This window comes from Mastomys coucha, unplaced genomic scaffold (assembly GCF_008632895.1).
Source record: "Mastomys coucha isolate ucsf_1 unplaced genomic scaffold, UCSF_Mcou_1 pScaffold15, whole genome shotgun sequence".
NCBI classification, from domain to species: domain Eukaryota; kingdom Metazoa; phylum Chordata; class Mammalia; order Rodentia; family Muridae; genus Mastomys; species Mastomys coucha.
In genome coordinates, this window is record NW_022196897.1 from 16,597,699 (window position 1) to 16,618,847 (window position 21,149).

At 49.5% G+C, this 21,149-nt stretch overlaps 1 protein-coding gene across 1 annotated transcript in view; it reads left to right on the forward strand.

Moving 5' to 3' along the window:
• Positions 1-21,149, forward strand: part of Ak8 (adenylate kinase 8) — a 113,984-nt gene that overhangs the window by 44,537 nt on the left and 48,298 nt on the right. Inside the window, exons 10-11 of the mRNA XM_031369546.1 lie at positions 1,591-1,680; positions 19,799-19,940. Coding sequence (XP_031225406.1) covers positions 1,591-1,680; positions 19,799-19,940 — 232 coding nt within the window. The remainder of the gene's footprint in view (positions 1-1,590; positions 1,681-19,798; positions 19,941-21,149) is intronic.

Genomic DNA, 21,149 nt, shown 5'->3' on the forward strand with positions numbered 1-21,149 from the left:
TTCATTTTAACTATTTTTTTCCTTTAAGGTTGAAAATGCACTTTTGTGCCGCTGCTCCGAAGCCTTGGTGTGCTAATTCTGATGATACGTGGTCCATTGGCCTGATCCCAGAGTCCCTTTCCTTTCTTGCAAAGGTTTACATGTTTATAATTTTTCCAATAACTTTCATTTTCATACTTGGACACTTTGGTGCTTGTGTTGAGAGTGGATTTTGTGCTTCTGTATTGAGAATTTTAAGTTCAGGCCAATAGGATGGCTCAGAGGGTAGCCACTGGCTCACCAGCCTCATGGCCTGAATTCTAGCTACAGATCCAACAAGATGACAGAGGAAAACTGACTCCTGAGAGCTTTTCTTTGACTTCCACGAATGTGCTGAGATGAGACCCTGGCTCAAAGGAATAGGCTGAGCATGATGAAGGATGCCTGATGCTCTCTTCTGACCCTTTGCACATGTGCGGTCTCTCTCTCTCTCTCTCTCTCTCTCTCTCTCTCTCTCTCTCTCACACACACACACACACACACACACACACAGGGACTGAGGAGAATCACATTGGCTCATTGCTTAAGAGAATCTACTCTTACAGGATCTGAATTTGGTTCCTAGTGCCCATGTCAGCTGGCTCAAAACTGCCTGTAACTCCAGTCCCAGGACATCTCAATCAGGCATCTTCTGCCCATATGTGCACAGACACACAGGTTTATGAATCATTAAAAAACAACTCTGGCCAGGCAGTGGTGGTGCACGCGTTTAATCCCAGGACTTGGGAGGCAGAGGCAGGTGGGTCTTTGTGAGTTCAAAGCCAGCCAACCTAGTTTGCTACAGAGCAAGTTCCAGGACAGCCAGGGCTACACAAAGAAACCCTGCCTTAAAACAAACACTTGTGGCTTTGGCTAGGGATGAAAGCTTCTAGGGGTTTGGAGTGTTTGTTTTTTTATTCAAAAGTCACTGACCAAACTCTCCCATGTGCTGGCTGTGGATGGGAGCAGGAAACACAGTGCGACAAGACAGAAAAGGTCCCGCTGCAGTGGGCATGCAGCCAGGGCAGCGAAGAATGTGGCAGGCAGCAGGCAGCTCCGGCAGAGTATTAGTTATGAGTGAATGCGCTTAGGATATCCCTTGGTCCTTTTGTGAACACACCTCCCCCCTCCCCCAGGACCCTGACGAAGGAAGGGCTGGGTTATTACCATGCTTCACAGACTCCCTGCATCAACACACTGTGAATATGTCCCCAACTGCATGCCATTCCTCCATTGCAACCCAGAGAGCACCGAGTCTGTGTAGCAGTTCCAGGTACAGCCAGGCCCTGCAGGAGCCTCCCTGTCAGCGACACAGGCTCGTTAGTGTCTTCCCCAGTGGTCCATTCTTAATGCTCTCTGGCAAATGCATTCCTTTTCATTCTCCTCCTCTCTCCCTCCTCATTTCCAGGTTCCTTTTTTGATATTTACTTTCTCTCGGACACCCCCACACCCTTTTATATATTTTTTCCAGCGACCTTTCCCACCCCAGCAGGCAGTGTGAGCCAGAGTGCCTTTTCTCTCATCCTTCCTTCTATTTAAAATTTAACAGCGTCTCCCCTCTTCTCCCCTCAGTCAGCTGCGGGCAGCTGCTGAAGGAGGCTATGGCAGCCAAGTCAAGCTTCGGGGAGCTCATCCAGCCATTCTTTGAAAAGAGGATGACAGGTAGGTAGACCACTCTCTCCATTAACTGCCTCAGCCCGTGGCTCCGGGGCAGGTGCTCTGTCCACCTGTGGGCATAGGGAGGGGATGCAGATGTGTGATGGCTGCAGCTTGTGTTTTTTTAGAGAAGACCGAGTGACATCCACACCTGGTCTCATGCCAGGTAAGTCACAGATGTTGTGGCTTGCCACTGGCAGTTTAGAACATTCCATTTCTTCCTGGTTGGAAGGTTTACTTTTCACAACTGATAGTGTGCTTACAGGGTGGGGTCCCCAGAGCAGCTGCTGGAAGCCAGAAGGTTCCTATGGCTTTACGAATTCCAGGATGAGCCAGAGGAGGGCTTGATAGGGAAACGGTATCGAATAGTCTTTCCAAGTCGTCTGTGTCGTCTACACTCTAAAAGCATTCCTGGATCTGACTCTCCAGAAGAGCATCTCTGAGTTCTCAGGCCAGCTTCCCGAGGCAGTATTACACTGGGCATGGTGATGCACACCTGTCACTTTCAGCTACATTATGAGTGTAAGGTTAGTCTGAGCTGTGTGGAACCCTGCCTCATAAAAATAATAATAATAATAATAGTAGTAGTAGTAGTAGTAGTAGTAGTAGTAGCAGCAGCAGCAGTAGCAGCAGCAGTTGGAGACACACTTGATATGTGTCTGTGAGTCCTGCCCCTTCCCCAAGAGTGCCAAGTCTCACGCTGCAGATATGTGGACTGCATGAATAAACAGGATGCCAGAGGCACGTTGGTGGGTAGCCTTAGCTTTTGCCCTGTGCCATGCTGTTCATGACTGTGTGAAAAACCAGCTCCCTACTAGCAAGCACCCAGGAAATCAGACCCAAAGAGAAGGACCAAGCCAAAGTCACAGAGTCAACAGCGGCCATGGTGTACAGCAATGCTTGACCCTACGTGTAACACGTCCACATGTGTCTCTCAAATATGAAATTACAAAAAAAGCAAGCATTTGACTACTTTCCAAGTTCACATCCCTTGTATTATTCTACAAAGTGTGTTTTCTCGTGTATACAAGCTTGACAGCATGCCCGATTATTCATTATGGATTGAATCAATGGGTTGAAATCAGGCCCATTGACACTGGGGTACTGAATACTGTGGGTGTGCATGCCTACCTCAGTGTGTGCCTGCTTCCTCCATCTCTTAGCCGCCTCTGGTTGTCACCAGCACATTTGCCTGTTGTTGGTGATGTAATGGGCCTTGTAGTTCAAGATAACACAAGTTTATTTTATTATGGAGGCCAGAAGTCCTGAACTAAAGGGTTGTCCCAGCCTGACAAGAGTGTACACCAGCTTCTAGAGGCTTCCTGTATTCCTTGGCTGCTAGGCCCTCCTCCCATTTAGAAGCAAAGCAATGTAGCATTCTCTCTCTCTCTCTCTCTCTCTCTCTCTCTTTCTGTCTCTCCCCCCTTCTCTGTGTAGACTGGATGGGCTTGAGCTCACACAGATCTGCCTGCCTCTGCCTACTGAATGCTGGCATGAAAGATATGTGTGCCACACCCTGCTGTCCTTGGCTTCTTATCCCAAGGATTGAAATAAGGACTCATACAGATGTGCAGAAGTAGAAAGGAAAGTTCATTTAAAAGCAAAGCAATAGTTCAGGTCAAAAGTACACTGTCCAGACAGACCATGGTCACATGTGTGGCTATTGTTCAGGGCTTTCTTTTTATGGGGGTACAGAGGAGTTGGTATGGAGTGTAGTGAGAGCTCATCTCTGCTTTGATGAAGAGATTTTAACTGTGTAAACCTTAGTTCACTGTTCATGCTCCTTCCCATGATGCATCTGGCTTTAATCACACTCACCGAGGCATAAGGTGGCGAACAGGGAACTTGCCCTAAAAATGTTCAAGGACAGTTTTTCTTGCTGAACATGCACCTAAAACCAGTGTAATCTGGCCTAACTGTAGTTGTTGGATTGTGCCCAGACTGTGTTTGAGTGGAAATGGGGTATTTTCAAGGGAACACTAAGGTTCCCTTGTACAGGTTAGTTTTTGTCAACTTAACCCTAACCTTGACATAGCTGGGAAGAGAGAGCCTCAACAGAGGAGTTGCCTCCATCAAGTCGGCCCGTGGGCGTGTCTGCGGGTGTCTCTTGATTCTTGGTTGATGTGAGGGTACTCTTTGGCCTCTCTAGGCAGCTGGAACTGGGCTGTAGAAGAAAGGTAACTGAGCAAGTGTTGAAAAGCAAGCCAGTAAGCAGCATTCCTCCACAGCCTCTGCTTCAGTTCCTGCCTTCAGATTTCTGCCCTGGCATCCCTCTGTGATAGGCTATAACCTGGAAGCCAAATAAACACTTTCCTCCCCAAGCTGCAGAAACCAAACTAGGACAGGGAGTGACTTATTTCCATCATCTAAAGCAGCCATAGGTGCAGCCTGGTGCAGGCAGGGTTGCTAGATGCATTGTTTGGAGAGAGACAGGCGCATGGTCCAAGCCAAGCAGTCTCAGGTTGCTAAACTCTTCCTTATGCTTGTTGCCCCAAAGGCATAGATGTCTACTGGGGGCTGGAGGAGTGCTGTTGTGCCTCCAGGAAAACGAGCTTTGCTCATCTGTCAGACCAACAGGTAACCTGTTTTTAGTTGTGATCACCTTTTTGTTTGTTTGTTTGTTTGTTTGTTTTCAAGAGACAGGGTTTCTCTGTGTAGCCTTGGCTATCCTGGAACTCACTCTGTAGACCAGGCTGGCCTCAAACTCAGAGATCCACCTGCCTCTGCCTCCGAAGTGCTGGGATTAAAGGCGTGCGCCACCACTGCCCTGCATGATCACCTTTTGATTATAAGTGAGGTTGGCAGGTTGATATTTGCTAAGATCATTGTTCCGTGTATTTCCATTTTTGTGAACTGCTGTGGCTTGTGTTTCTCTTTACTCAATCTTTATTCGTTGGTTGGTTTATTGCAGTGTGGGGGATGGAACCCAGGGTCTGGCACTAGGCCAGTGCCCTGCTGCTGCCCCACCCCCACCCCCAGCCCCACCGTCAGTGAGGGCTGGGCTGTTTGGCTGGTTGCCTTGACTGCCTTGGAATGCTCTTAAGTGCTGTCCTGTTACCAGCTCCCCCACGAGGTCCTCATGCCTACTGTATACTTCAGGTGGCAGACTACTTTTGAATACTTGGTATTGTTGCTGGGGAGTGTGGTAGCTTGTCCCAGCCCCTGCTCTCAGGCGTCCTGGGGTGTCACCATCACTGAGGAGCTTCTCCTAAGGTGCTGCTTCTGGCTTCTTTGTGGGGTCTGAGGCACACAGCCCTCTACTTTTCATCCTCTCCCGTTCTCATAGGGAGTGAGTACCAGGCTTTCAACTCAAACAGTCAGATGCTGTAACTGAGGGTGGGGGAAGGACAGTGGGGAGCCACTTCCTCTCAGGAGACCTGGCCCATCTCAGCATGCAGTGGCTGCTTCAGCTTCCACACAGACAAGCCAAGGAGGCCCTTCTGAGGGGCCAGCTGACAGGCATGGCTTTCATCCTGATCCTGGGTCTTTTGTGTCTCTCTGGATGGCTCCCCTCCTCAGCGTTTGTACCACTTTATCCCTTCACTGCTCTGTGTTTGTTTAGACTGTACACCACTCTGCATTCACGCTTCCTACAAATTAATGACCCAACAGCCATCGCATCATACCTTCCCAACAGAAGCGATAAATCTTGTCTCACTAAGTCCCATCTCACAGGCACGTCGGGAGCTGCATTTACATAGTCACCACTCAGGGCTTCATTAGTGACTTCGGGGTAGCTACCAAGCCAGTTGGAGCTCTGGGCATGCAGAGGGGACACAAGGACCTCTCAAACTGGAGAGGCTACTCCTCACAGGGCAGGAAGGTGGGATGGAACACCTATGGCCACGCCCACTTCCAAGTCACTGCAATTTGACAGCCTGGAAGAGACAGTCTGAGCACAGTGACATTTGTGATTAAAGAGGACCCTAGCCCACAGGTGTTGCTCTTGAATTCTGATCCTGTGACTGTTAGTGTTGTCTGTCAACTCTACAAGGTCTGGCAGTACCTAGGAGACAAGTCTGGAGGCACACCTGTGAGGGATGGTCTTAATTATGGTAATTAATGCAGGATGGCTGCCTTATTCCTTGGCTGGGATCCCAGACTGTGTAAACAGAGGAAGGGAGCTGAGTGGTAATGTGCAGCCATTGCTCTTTGCTTCCTGAGTGTGGCTGTGATGTCACCAGCCCTCTTAGTCAGGGTCACTATTGATATGATGAGACACGATGACCAAAAGCAACTTGGAGAGGGAGGGGCTTATTTGGTTTATGCTTCTGCATCACTGTTTATCACTGAAGGAAGTCAGGACAGGAACTCAAATAGGGCTGGAGCCTAGAGGCAGGACAGGAACTCAAAAAGGGCGGGAACCTAGAGGCAGGAGCTGATGAGAGGCCATGGAGAGTTTTGCTGTTCCCCATGGCTTGCTCAGCCTGTTTCTTATGGAAGAAGGACTACCTACCCATGGATGGCACTACCCACGATGGCAGGGCCCTCCAGCATCAACCTCTAATTAAGAAAATGCTTACCACTGGATCTTTTGGAGGCATTTTCTCAATTGATGTTCTTTCCTTTCATATGACTCTAGCTGTGTCAAGGTGACACAAAACTAACCAGGACAAGCTACTTCAATCTCCTGCCATGATAGGCTGTCCCTTGACCTATGCAGATTCCATGAAAAGGTAGCTCCCAGAGCAGTAGGGGCCACAGAGTAGAGATGTGGTAGAGGTCTGAGGTCACAGCCCTCCAGACCTGGGGAAAGACACCCAAAATGTCCACATCCTGATGGTAGACCTGTGAGATGGACTGTCAGATCCTGCCCAAAATGAGACCTCTGCTGAGCAGAGGCAGAAGAAAGAAGGCCTCTCTAGAAAGAGGCTCTGTCATGTCTTTACAGTGCCATGTCAGAAGGTCCCTCGAGTGCTAAAGAACAAAAGAGGGAGATCACAGCTGTGCCTCCATCACTTACGTTGTGTATGTGTGTGTGTTTACATGTGTAACTATATGTATGTATGTATATATCCATAGCTATATGCATGTGTGTATGTGTATATGCGTGTATATGTGGGTATGTATGTGTATCTGTGCATGTATGTGTGTATGTGTGTACTGTATATGTGTGTATCTGTGTATGTGTGCATGTGTGTCTCTGTGTGTGTGTATGTGTGTGTACTGGAGTCTATCAGGCATCTCAGATGCCCCTCTTCAGATTCCTAGTCATAGTCTAGTACCTTAGCCTTGAGTACCAACAGCAGTCCCAGGAATGTGGGAATACTAAATTTTTCCAAAGATAATCAAGACCCACAAGGTACAGAGAGTTGGATTATCCAGGCACAGAGGATTATAAAAACAGAGAGACTGTCAAGAAATGTGTCACATGACTGTAATCACAGCACTTCAGCACAGTGGGTAGGGTCAAAGGTTCAGGGGTTCAAGGCCATTCTCAGCTTCATAGCTTAAGTTTGGGGTTTTGGTTTTCGTTTGTTCTTGTTTTGTTGTTGTTTGGTTTAGTTTGGTTTTAAGACAGGGTTTCCCTGTGTAGTCCTGGCTGTCCTGGAACTCACTCTGTAGACCAAGCTGACACTGAACTCAGAAATCCACCTGCTTCTGCCTCCCTAGTGCTGGAACTAATGGTGTATACCACTGCAGCCGCCACTGCCATCACCACTGCCTCCACTGCCACCACCGCTACCACCAGGCCCACTCCCGCTAGCTCATAGCTTAAGTTTGAAGCCAGCCTGGAGCTACATGAGAATGTGTAGAAAAAAAAAGTTAAAAAAAAAAAAAGTAAAAAGACAGATTGACGACCCTGTGACCCAGAAGCTCCTGAGACCCTAAGCTGATTGGCAACACTGCCTCATGGCCACCCCACATAGAAACCCTCTCCTGAACAACAGCCAGGTCAGGCAGCTCAGACTAACTCAGAACCCATAAGAAGCTGTAAGCACCCATAAGCACTCTGCTCGTTCACGCCCCTCCCCATTGCTGGCCTCCTGGTCACCTTTCCCGTCGACAGGACCTCCTTGCTGTGGCAGGCCCAGGCCCTCTTCTCTCTCTGTTCACCATGCATACACCAGAGCCCCACAGCTCTGTGGTCCCTGCCACCCTGCAGTCCTGTCACTGGCTTAGCAGGGTGGATCCAGATGTCATCTGCTCTCCCCGCCCCCCCTGGAACCACTTCCTCAAGGCCCCCACTGGGCTGTATGCTCTTGCGTCCCAGCTGTGACCTCTGCGGACTTGGTGATGTTTTCTCTCTGTCCTTGCTGCCAACACCTCTTTCCTCTCGAATCAGCAGAAAATTAATAAGTGTACTATTCGTTCTTCCAACTTTCCACATTTTCTGGGCAAAGGACTCCAGGGCCACATCTTGGCTTGTTGTCAATCTCTTGATCCCAGCTCTAGGTGACAGTGCCATAGAGGGCCAGTGAGCTGCTTATCCTGTGCCCCAGACTTTGAAATGTGTAGGTCTGACCTTCCAAACTCATTCTGACTTAAGCTTCAGCACACACAACAAATTTATTCCCTAGGGTTCCTCAGCGTTACTCTCTGGGAGCTCTCCTCTGTTACAGCCTACAGGGCTCCGGCTGCCAGCCAGGGCGTAGCTCCAAGCACGTTGCCTCTCCTCAGAGGCTCCTGGCGCTTCCACCTGGGTACCAAATGAGCAGAAAAGGATTCCAGACTTTCAGAAAAGCAAGTTCTCCAGCATTTCTGGATCATTTAAAGTCAGATCTCATCAGCGCTGACCCCTCTTCTTCTCTGGAAGTCCACAGTACATCCAAGGTTCTTTCCCCGAAAACCAAGTGCAGGGCTAGGTCTCCATGCCTGCTCACAGCGACCACACCTCCAGGTGGTGTGGCTCCTTCCCCTGGATCCATTCCTACCAAGAGATTTCTGTTTCTGTGGACTTTCTGAACTCCAGGGATTGGGAACTTCCTCAGGAAAGTGGCCATATCTGAGGGCCTGGTTCTCTAAACACAGGGCCACGCCCCTCATCCGCCCACTTGGCTGTGCTGACTCACCTGGTTGGAAAATATCCACTGTCTTTTGGGAGATGGGGCTCATTTCCAGACTGTGACACGCTACTGCTGTACCTCAGTTCGGGAGGGTGGTGTCAACCCCTGATCTGGTCCTCAGTTTCATTCTTGGATACTGTTTGGGTTTTCAATATCGGAGATTAAAAACAGCCAAAGGGCAGGGCAGTGGTGGCGCATGCCTTTAATCCCCACTTGGGAGGCAGAGAAAGGCAGATTTCTAAGTTCGAGGTCAGCCTGGTCTAGAGAGTGAGTTCCAGGACAATCAGGGCTACACAGAGGAACCCTGTCTCAGAAAAAAACAAAAACAAACAAACAGCCAAAGGGCAGGATGTGGTGGCACATAGCTTTGAACCCAGAATTCAGGAAGGCGAGGACAGGTGAGCCTCTGAGAGTTACAGGCCAGCCAGGAGTGAGACTCTTGCCTTAAATGAAAATAAAAAACCACCAATAATCAGCCGAAGGCCTAGTTTATCTTTGGTTTAAGCCTTTGCTTTAAATGCGTAATGGATTTATCTTGAGCTGTCTGTTCACAGCAAGCTTGGTCCCATCAGGACCCTGCAAGACAGGATGTGTCTCTTCAGTGGGGCTCTTTAGCAATGGGTTCTATCTTTCCCATCTCCTGGCTCTTCAGGAAGAGCAAGCCATCCACCACAGCTCTGCCTAGCTAGCTCTTGGCTGGCTTGCAATGGGCTCCTCCAGATAACCAGCAGTTAGTGCAGCTGTGTTCCTATAGGAAGGCTCACCTTACTTGTCACATCCCAGGCCTGTGCCTGTTTCCAGGGGAAGCTGCAGCTATTTAATTGGCATAATAAAAATGGCAATTCTAGTGTGTTTTGTTAAGAAAAGATCATTACCTAGTGTTAGCGGCATTTTCTCCCACACAGCCTCTATTTTCTAAACACGTCTTCCTGGTAAGGTCCCTCGAGGTCTCATAGAATCCAAACAGAGGTGGGAGGTCTGACGGAGATCTGAGACCTCACTTGAACAATCACCTAGCACAACTAGCTAACAGAGCTCAAGCACACCATGCCAGCCCATGCCAGCCTATACAGGGATGGTTACAGCAATTCTGAGAGCATTCTGTGAGTCCTGGGTCCCAGGAGGCAACCCGCATCAGAGCCTAGTGGCAAGGACTCATTTTGTTAAAAATGGAGAATTAATATTCTCACTGCTAAATGCACACAAAAGAGTCAACAATAGGCTGCTCTCTCCCCTTTTGTTTAAAACTTGCAAAGAGCTGCGGAGTTGAAAGACCATGCAAAGCCCCCATCTGAGGTGGTAAGAGGATGCGATTCTTGTTTGGAGCTTGTGCTAGCTGCAAGCTGCTTCCCGCCGAGGGGAGACCCTGGGGGACCTCTGCCCGCTACCAGCAGCCTTGCAGTATGCTGTGTTTGTACTCGCTGAAGACAGCGCAGGCCTCTCTAAATAATTTACCAGATGATTAATAGACTCACAGGGGCATAATTAGTGGAGGAGAGACAGCGGGCACAGTAACCGGCACACGCTTGGGGGAACAGCCAGCCTTTATTTCTCTACAGAAATTTTCTAGGGTGCTGGGCGTTTGAAGCTAAGTTGGGAAGAGCTCAGCGCCTCTTTGCTTTTGAAGTGGAAATAGGACAGTTTGAATCCGTCGAGTTTAATTTTTCACAAGCTTTAGGGGCCCCGCAGAGTAACTTCCTTTTTATTATTGAAAAAAAACCCCACATTTTTCTTTCATTTTTCTGTGCGTGCACACCCACCCACCCCTGTGCTTGCTCTCACGCGCACGCACACAAATGCACACACACTCATTCACACACTCGTGAGTGTGCACATGTACACACACACACACACACAGAGGCATGCTCATACATTGAGTCCTAAACACGTTAATTTACTTTTCTATTCAACATGGGCTGTCCTAAAGCCGCCTCCCCTAGGTATGTGGACCCATGTCCCCCAGGCCCACCCCACCCCCAGCCAGAGGCCCGCTGGAGGGTGGCCTGAAGGTAGATTAATGGATGCCCCCTGTAATGTATGCATTCGCAGGGATCCCTCACCTCTGCCTGACAATGCGTTTGAAGTAGCTCCCTTTTTCAAATCAAACTTTTGACTTTTCCACTGGGACTGCTACAAAGACTTCCTTATGGAAACCAGGTAGCATACTTCCCTTTAGCCCAGTAGAGCGTGGTGGCCGAGGGTTAGCCAGACAAGCAGGCCACTGGTATGAAAGTGCTGTTTGCATTTTGAGGGTCCAAGTGCCTGTTAATGAGAACAGGTCTATAAAGGGGTCAGTACATGCATGTGTGTACCTCCCCACCCCCCACCATCAACAGGTTTATGCCCCTTGGAAGCCCAGTCACTCATTTGTGGTTACTAAGCTTTCCTTGCAAAGTGCACACTGTCTTTCTACGTGATCAAAATGACATCCAGTGTCACCAATGTCACCTTGCCACCACGAGTCAAGACATTTTCTGTTACGTGAGTAGTCCAGTGGGGGAAACTGAGGTAGTTGGAGATCCTCCATTCCTGAGTGCAAGCAGGAGTGAGATGCCAGGCAGCTCGGCCACCCCTGCTGCTTGGCACCCATCCCAGATTTCCCGCAGACTCCAAGCTTGTTTGCTGTGAATCAGGTATCCAGTGGATAACAAAACAAACCCAGATGTTTTTAGGCAGTCCACAGAGACCCCAGAAGTGCAAAGTGTCCACCTCCTCTGCTCTGACCACAGTTTCTGGAAAGATCTCCTCTCTGGGGAGGCCAAAGAGACCTCAGAGAGAAATGAAACTGCGAGGTGCTCAGCTGTGAAATTGTCCTCGACAGGTTTTCCCTAGAAGCCCAGCCTGCTTCTCCAGGCAGGTGGCCCTGGGCTGGTGTAGCATCTGGGCAGCCCCTGGCATGGCTGGTGCTGCAGTCAAGCTCCTCTCAGGCTTTCCAAAGGCAGGGGTGGCTGGAAGCCCCTTTTCCTCTGGGAGTGTCCCCAACTGATGGAAACATCGTAGCATCATTGCATCGTTCTCAAGTGGGGCCCACTGAAGCCTGAGTTGCTGTGGCCACCGTACCTACAAACTCAACTCAGGGACACAAGAGGGCATTTAAGGAGTTCACAGCCATGTGTGGGCATCTAGGGGCTGGCACTGAGGAGGGAGGACTCCTCCCAGCTTGTTGAGCAGGACTGGGAAATGAAAAGAACCCCCACCTAAGCATTTACCTGTTTGTGTATGCTTGTGTGCTGCTCTCGGTGGGTGGAGTGGGCAAGCTAGTCACAGTACCCAGCATGCCCAACACCAGCATGTTCACAGGGACAGATCAGCTGATACCTCTGAACAAGAAAGTGGACAGGTGACAGATGCTGCAGCCTCCATGTTGTGGATTGAACCTGACCCTCTGACCTCCTGACCCCTGACCCCTTGACCCCTGAGCCCCTGACCCCCAGCACCCAGATGTTGCCCTCTGCCCTCTGCTGCCTCTTTCTTTTTTTTTTTCTAAAGATTTATTTTATTTATTTTATGTGTATGAGTACACTAGAGCTGTACAGATGGCCATAATCTATCATGTGTGTGGCTGCTGGGAATTGAACTCAGGACCTCTGCTGGCCCCACTTGCTCTGGCATAATTTATTGTAGCTGTCTTCAGACACACCAGAAGAGGGCATCAGATCTCATTACGGGTGGTTGTGAGCCACCATGTAGTTGCTGGGAATTGAACTCAGGACCTCTGGAAGAGCAGTCAGTGCTCTTACCCGCTGAGCCATCTCGCCAGCCCTGCTGCCTCTTTCTAAATGAGAAAGAACAAAAAGGTGACTGCACTACAATGGGATGCAAGGCACAGTGGTGCACAGGCCCACTCACTACCCTGCCGTGTAGTCATCACTATTGTGGTGGTGATCTGAGTAGAGATGCACTTGATGTGCCTGCACCTCTGGAGGTCAGAGGTCAATGCTGAGTATCTCTCTCACTGAACCTGAAACTTATCAGTTAGGCTAGACCGTCTAGCCAGCGAGCTTCGGGTCTCCTTTGTGTCTGCGTCTCCACAGCGTGCTCGCACTTTTATGTGGACACTGGGATGTGAACTTAGACCCTCTTCTTTGTGCAGCAAGCACCTTGGCCACCAAGCCACCTAGCCACCCCTTGTGGATGCATTTTGGGTATCTTGTTCTTTTCCTGTGACAGCCACCTGTTTTGGATGCCTGGTCTCTATAGTAACCAGGAGCAGCCTTAACACTGGTGCCTTCGTGGTCTGTTACCCTGTGCTAAGCTGGCCTACTATGGCCTAAGATGGAGGCTCGTTTATCACCATCTTGATTTAGCATGAGGCTGTGGGATAGGGCCCCCATGGAGGGCTGCCTGACTTGGGGCTAGCTGACATGTGAATTCCTGAAGATTGCTGGCTGGTCCTCAGAGCTTTGCTTCTGGCCCCACCCCCTGGGCCTCTCCCATATGTCTTTGCTGGGCCCAACCCAGATCCCTCAGATGTGTGCTCTGTGCTTCGGGTGATAAGCGTGGGACTCGTGGGACTGGCCAGGCATCTCTCCCTGCAGTTCTCACACATGTACTAACTTCAGGCTCCTCCAACCTTCCTATGCCTTGATTGGCTTCCCCTAGCACAGTGTGGACACAGGCACAGCGCAGGCTTCCTGGTCTAAAGGCATTGGCAGAATATAGAGCCTGACCAGGCCGCTGCGTACTCAGACTTGCTATTCTGAATCCAAGCTCTGCCGCCTGTTCTCTCAGCAGCTGCAGGCAAGTGGCTTCCTCCTCCTATGCTTCGGTTCCCTGCCTGGGACATTGCTCTCACTGTGCACCTAGGATCATTATCACAATGATGAGGTGAATTACTACTTGGCTTAAAATGAACATACATGTTCAGACTGGAGCTTGGCTCGGGGAAGGAACTAGAGCACACTTCCTGTTACAGACACCCACTGTGGCCCCCTTCTCTATCCCAGACCACATGGGTTTCTGCTCCCTCACCATGGCTATCTGTCCTGTCACAGATCACCGGGGCAACAGCATCTGAGATGCCTGTAGGATGTAAGAGGAATAAGCTGCTTCGGAGCTGCATGCTCACGGTAGAAGGGATTGACTTCTCAGACTCTGGCCTTCTCTCAGTCGGCTCGGCACATCACGCTTTCAATCAGTTACACACACACACACACACACACACACACACACACACACACTGGTCGACCTGCTCTCATTTTCTCAGATCCTCTTAGGGCCCATTAAAAATGTAAAGTGGGAGCCAGGTGGTAGTGGTGCATGTCTTTAATCCTAGCACTTGGGAGGCAGAGGCAGGCATATTTCTGAGTTCAAGGCCAGCCTGGTCTACAGAGTGAGTTCCAGGAAAGCCAGGGCTACACAGAGAAACCCTGTCTTGGAAAAAAAAACAAAAACAAAAACAAACAAAAAAGTAAAGTGGGGGCTGCAGAGATGGATGCAGTGTTTAAGAACACTGACTGCTCTTCCAGAGGTCCTGAGTTCAAGTCCCTGCAACCATATGGTGACTCACAACCATCTGTAATGGGATTTGATTTGAAGCCCTCTTCTGGTATATCTGAAGGCAGTGATAATGTGCTCATATACATAAGATAAATAAATAAATCTTTAAAAGGGAGATGGAGGCAGAGAGGGAGAGAGAAGGACGTAAAGTGGAGTAAGACTAGCCACCGAGTTGTAGTGCACCACGTGGCTAACTGAGCATGTTCACAAGTCGTATGTTGTACTATATGAAATTATAGACAACAGAGACAAACCGAGATGTCCCCCACCTATGGGTGTGTCAGTACCAGCACCATGCCATGTCATCTAAGTAGGCATCACAGAGCAGGGAGTGATAAAAGATGAGTGGCCAGGCTTCAAGGAGTGAGAACCAAAGTAGACTCCAGAACCCACAGGAGATAAGGACTAACGTATCGTTCTGGAGAGGAAGGCATTGGCATTCCCTGGAGCCGTCGGCTGCCAAGCAGATTGGTTCATTGTTAGGGAACATAGATGTGGGAATAAAGGCCTCTGGAAGAAGAAATTGTGCCATTTGCTGGAAAACAGAGTTAGAGATTCTTGCAGTCAATAAGCCATCCCCAGAAAGATAAATATGGGCTCCTCCTCTCTCATATGTGGACTGTAGATTCATTTTTGAAAATAGAATCGCAAACTGGAGAGATGGCTCAATGGTTAAGAGGACTGATTGCTCTTCCAGAGGTCCTGAGTTCAATTCCCAGCAACCACATGGTGGCTCACAACTGTCTATAACAGGATTCAATTCCCTCTTCTGGTGTGTCTGAAGATGGCTACAGTGTACTCATCATATATAAAATAAATAACATTAAAAAAAAAAAAAGAAAGAATCAGTCAGTCAGACTGTTTGGGAACAGGGGCGGCAGAAGGTAAATAGATGGGTGTGGCTAAACCACTATGCACTGATGAAGAAGGCATAATAAAACCAATAATTTTATAAAATTGGTTTGCACTATTCAAAAAGAAAAAGGCTTTAGAATCTAATGAAACTTTAAAAGACATTGGTCTAAACTTGCACCTGGGGTCCGAGGCCTGGTAAGACAGGCTGGTCTGGGACATGTGAATTTGGTTTACTAAAGAGCCAGAGAGACCTAAAGGTTTTTGTTTATGTGCAACTGCAGGGTGCAGCAAGTGGAAGAGCCCAGGTCTCTCCTTACTTCCCTTGCAGTTTTGGAAACTGTAGCTGTAGGCTCTCACCCAGATGCAGTATCCATAATTGGCCAGTAGGTGGCAATGCATAATAAACAAACAGCATCTTTACCAGAAACACCAGGCACCAAGTCCGGGTATTTCAGGCTCATCACAGATCACCTTCTGGCTCCCATGCCAGCCTTGATTCTGGTGACATTACAGGGAGGATTTTCAGGTCATCAGTGCCAGAGGCAGCACCATCAGGAAAGTGGCTCCTGGAAATAGCTGCTTTTCTTTCGTTTACTTAAACAAGATGCCTCGGAAGGCATTTAGCACTTTATCTCTCTGGAGCATTTGGGTATATGGAATGGAAGTCAAACCAAAAACAGCTCTCTCCTCTCCATGGTCCTTGTTGCTGCAGCTGTCATCGTCTCTTGGTGACTCAGGAGGGTCAGAGTGGGGACCCAGGAAGTAGAGTGCTGGAGGAAGAAGCCCTATTCTGTCTGGATTGCTTCCTTGAACCCGGACTCTAGTATCTACAGTGTTCCAAGAAAAGCTAAGGGAGGAAAGAGATTACAGGAGCAGCTTAAAGAAAATATGAGGGGTGTGTGGAGGGCCGGGAGTGGGTGCAGGGGAGGGGTGTGTGGAGGGCTGGGAGTGGGTGCAGGGGAGGGGTGTGTGGAGGGATGGGATTACTTGGGTACAGGTGGAGAGAGGGTTGTAAGGGAATGTGGAAAGAAGGTGTGACTAGGCATTTGAAGTCTGCAAAGTTCTTTCTGGGGCCCAGGAGAGTTAAGAGACTCACAGGAGGCTGAGACCTTGGCTTCCTGGAAGGATGGACTGCAGGGGGCACTGTGGTCTGCTAGCACCCTGGAAATTGATGCTTAAAAGAAGCCAGGTGGAGGTACAAAGTTTAACCACAAGCCCCTAACTCAAGCCCAGAGGCTGGCCAGAGCTCCTGGGTCTTGGTAGGTGCCCTCTGGGCCTGACAGCACGCTAGTAACCCCATGTCAAGCACACCCACACCCAGAATCAGCGAACTGAGATTTTAATGGCCTTGAAAAGAAAAGAAAAACAAAAAACCAAACAACAAACCCCAAGGAGCTAACACCAAATGGTATGGTGTCGTGGATTAATAGACCACTCACGTCTTGCACTCTGCTAACTTCGGTTGACAGGATGTTCTGGGGAACTAGCCCTTGGCAGTGGCTGGCATGAAGGGTAATATGTTAACTGTCAAGCCTGGAAATCAAGCCTGAGGCATCTAACTTAATGGTGAACAACTTTAGACGGAGAGAAATCTCTGGGAGAGGAGGATGAAGGGTAAATGTGCCTGGTATCAAGGGGATTTTAAACTTGCAGCAGAGCAGCTCGGTACAGCCTGTTCTGGAGAGCCCGTAGCTGCTGAAGCGACTGGTCGGAACACGTGGGCTTGGGCTAGCATGCCGGTAGCCTGCAGGTAGCGAGACAGTTGTGAAGCAGAGACATACAGAGGAACCAACCTACAAGCCTTCTACAGACTCTTGGGCCATATTTGGAGTTTTCAAGGTTCCCCCCTCCACATCCAAGCCCTACCCCTCTACTGGCTGTATGGGGGAGGGGCAGTGGCCCAGAGGCAGTGTCCTGAAGGGTCTGCCTCTTGTCCTCTGCCAACAGTCTTTCTGGCTCCCTTCACCTCAATCCACATGAGACAGCACAGCCAGTGCCCCAGAGGAGCACTACACTAAGACTTCTGTGGGAAAGGATGGCCGCATGCCTCAGCTCTGTAGCTCCTTGGAAACTCTAAATTTTTCAATGCTCCGAGCTGTATAAAGATGCTAGACCTGGCCAGGATAACCCAAGATGGGCAGTCTGAGCAAACCCCCATCACGTCAACCTCCTGGCAGAACTGCCCAAGCTGGTAAAACCCACCCGTGGAGCTGCTCCTTATGTGGGTGGGGGGGGCACCTGAGGGACCTAGAGACAGCCTTCTGGGAGAGTGTCCCATGGAACAAGTTCACAGCGCTCAGTGCAACTTCCTGCAACAGAATCTTCCTCTTTTAGAGAAATCACACACGGGATTGGAGCATGTCTTATTACATGTGTAGTGTTTGCCTAGCATACATGAAGCATACATAAGGCTGTGGATCCAGTCCCCAGCACCACATAAACCAGGTATGATGTTGTACTCTGGTAATCCTGGTACTTAGAGGGTAGAGGCAGGAAGATGAGAAGCTCACAGATGTTTCTTAGTTACATAGTGAGATCCTGACTCAGGAATGGAGGGTGAGAATTCTTTGGGGACAGTCTCCAGTGCTCTGAGACCATGCATCTTTGGGGACAGTCTCCAGTGCTCTGAGACCATGCATCTTTGGGGACAGTCCCCAGTGCTCTGAGACCATGTATCTTTGGGGATAGTCTCCAGTGCTCTGAGACCATGCAAACAGGACAAGCAGTGAAGAAAAAATCCTGTCTCAAAGTAGAAGACCAGGACCTACATTTGTGGTGACATCTTTGCACTCACATGAATGTACATGCACACAGTGAGCCCCCTGGTTGTGGTTATGCTGTGACTAGCTACTTCAAGTTCTTACCTTGACTCCCCTGGTATAATGGTCTGCGACCTGGAATTATGAACCAAAAACACAAACCAAACCAAACAAACAAAAAGCCAAACCTTTAAGTGGATTCCTGTCAAACCTTGATAGAGATCACTGCAGGGCAAGTTGCCACCCTATTAAAGCTCTGAATGGACAGCCAAGGGCTTTTGTGTGTTTGTTTGAGACAGGGTCTCCCTATATAGGATGGCCTTGAATCTACAGAGATCCCCTGCCTCTGCCTGCCAAGTGCAGGGAATAAAGGCATGTGCTACTGTACTGGCTGGAAAGCCCCTAATCAAAGGAGATGCACGTCCCTTGGAGTGAAGTTTGTGGATTTTTTGAGACAGGGCAGCACCCAGCACATGGTCGTGTGCAGCAAAGTGCCTCTCGTTCACTGTCAGCCTGTGGGGCCTTGCAAGGCTTCAGAATATGCTCTAGGGCCACTTGCTGGACCCACAGATGTTTGGTGAGAGGGGAACCTTGCAGAAGCTTCAGGAGAAATAGCCAAGCATCCCCCCGCTTGGGGCCCACATCCATGGCAAACAGCAGTAATATTTACCGAGTATTTCTGGGGAAATGAGTGCAAAGCGCAGGCAATGCCTTGCAAATTGCCAGAATGCAGAACATTAGCAACATGGAACATTTAATGAGTCTAGGAAGAGAGGTATGAGTTTCAGGAAAATGTCACTCGCAGCAATGTAAACAGGCTTCTCATATCTCCCTGTGCTGGGGACTTGTTTCAGTCTCCAGGTTTAAGTAGAGCGGTGATTCTGGAGAGAGATCAGGTTCACACAGACAGAAAAGGGGAGGCTCTTTGTGAGCCTGGAGGGGTTGCTGGTGAATTCTAATCCACTGAGGCCAGTGGCATGGAAGCTCGATACTATTGGATAGAAATTAAAACACAGGGCCTGCAGTGCTTCTATGAGAAGCATTTGCTGTGGCCCCAATCCTGTGTCCCCCCCTCCTCCAAATTTATATTCTGACTAATATGGTGGTGGGAGGAGATAAGACCTCAAGAGCTGATTACATCATGAGGATCAGTAGCTAAAAATACGTGTCATGCCACGAAAGCTTGACAAGCTGAATTCAATCCCCAGGACCCACACAAAGGTATAAGGAGAGATATGACTCCATATAATTCTGCTCCTTTGATAAAGAGACTCAGGGCTGGAAAGATGTCAGCTGCTGAGGACATTGGCTGCTCTTGCACAGACAGGATCCAGGTTTGCACCCACACTTGGCTCACAACCATCTGTAACTCTGGACTCTTCTAGCCTCTGAGGGAACCAGGCAAGCATGGGGGGCACCAAAGACAGTGCAGACAAAACACTCATACACACAAAATGAATTATAGAAAAATAATAAATAAGAGATCCCTAGTAACTCCACCCGAGGCCACGCCCACCACTCTTGGGTCTCTCTGCCTTTCCATCAGAATCTCTGAGAAGCCCAAAGGCATACTCTCAGTGGTCTGTCTTCTGAACACCTCTCTTTGTCTTAACCCTCAGACTTAAGCCTGTGCTAAAATACTCTCTCAACATCCCACAGAGTGTCCATTATTCAAGAACCAGCAGGGAGCCTGTCAGCTAGAAAGTGCCCTCCTCAGACCAGCAGTCTGCCCTAAGCTTTGCCTCCTAGCCTTCAGATCTAAGAGCCAAATTCTCCTCCCCGCTGTGCTGCTCAGTTCATGGGATCTTGCTTTAGATGCCATAACAGACCAAGATGGAGGATGGTGTCTTGTTAAGGTCTGAAAGGTGAACTCTTGTTGCTGGACCACAAACGTTCCAGGTGGTTCCAAGGGGGCCCTGCCTAAAGCTTCCCTTGCAGTAGCCCAGTGTGTGGCCCAGGAAGGTCAGAAAGCTGCAGGATGCTCCTATCTGTCTTCCTCTGCAGTTCCAGACAGTATCATCACCAAGGCCCTGGCTGAGCGTCTGGAGCAACAAGACTGCATCCAGAAAGGGTGGGTGCTGCATGGCTTCCCAAGAGACCTGGACCAGGCCCGGATGCTGACTTCTATGGGCTACAATCCTAACAGGTGAGCTGCCTCCACAGAGCCCAACCCCTTCCATGAAGGCTCAGGTGATGGGTGCCATTGTTTCTGGTGCACTGTAGCAGACTTTGCCCTGCAAACACTGACAGCCTAAGGTTCAGATCCTTCTTGGCTTTCCCCCTCGCTTCTAGGTTGTGGGTTGTTATTTTATTTAATGTGTGCGCTGGCTCCATCCATGTGCATGACTTGACCTTTGTGAGTTCATCTGGTGTGGTTAAAGAATCAGTAAAATCTAACAAAACTTGGCTTAAAACTTAAAATGAAAGGGTTATAGTTAAAACCTATACATAGGTAATTTCAGTTTGCTACTGATAAGTTATTTCTCCACTGGTGAAATGAGCCAGTTCAAACCAGATTAAATTAGATTAGCTGCAGGTTTATGGGGAAGTTGTTCACTGGCACTGAGCCCCAAGACCAGGGGAGTCACCACGGAGGCGGGGGGGGGGGGGGGGGGGGGGGGGAGAGAGAGGTGGGAGAGAAGGAGAGAGGTCTGGGTTACATAGGGAAGAGCCTCTAGGCTCTCTGTCACCCTGAGTGAGTCGCATGCATTGCCATCTGCCAAGAATGAACAGCAGGGACTGTCTCCTTCATCAAGGACTGCCGGCCTCAGGGGAGCCCCATCACACAGAGCCACACCCGGGTCTCCTATAGAAGGCCTCTCACCCTTAGCTAAGCCAGACTCTTGTCCCCCACCCTGAGCTCATCGCAGGTCTGTGGACCCCATGTTCCCAACTCCTCGTGGTCCTCCATGGCGTCTGGGTGCTGGAGAAACACAGGTTGGGACCCGCATCTTAGGCTGTGTTTTGCTTCTTCTGAGCTGCCTATAGGAGTCCCATGGGCCCTGGCACCTAGGTGGAAGAAGTAACATGACAAGGAGAAATGCTGGTCACTGTCCCCTTTACTTTTTTCTTTTTTTCTGAGACAAGGTTTCTCTGTGTAGCCCTGGCTGTCCTGGAACTCACTCTGTAGACCAGGCTGGCCTCCAACTCAGAAATCCGCCTGACTCTGCCTCCCAAGTGCTGGGATCAAAGGCGTGCGCCACCACTGCCTGGCAACAAAACTATTTTTGGGTTGATTGTCCTGCCTCTCCTCTCCATCCCCTGCCTCGTTTGTCCTTGCCTCCCCAGCCCCCTTCTCACTGTGCTGTCATGTGTGTTCCCACATCCACATCCACACACACACTGGCATGGCCTC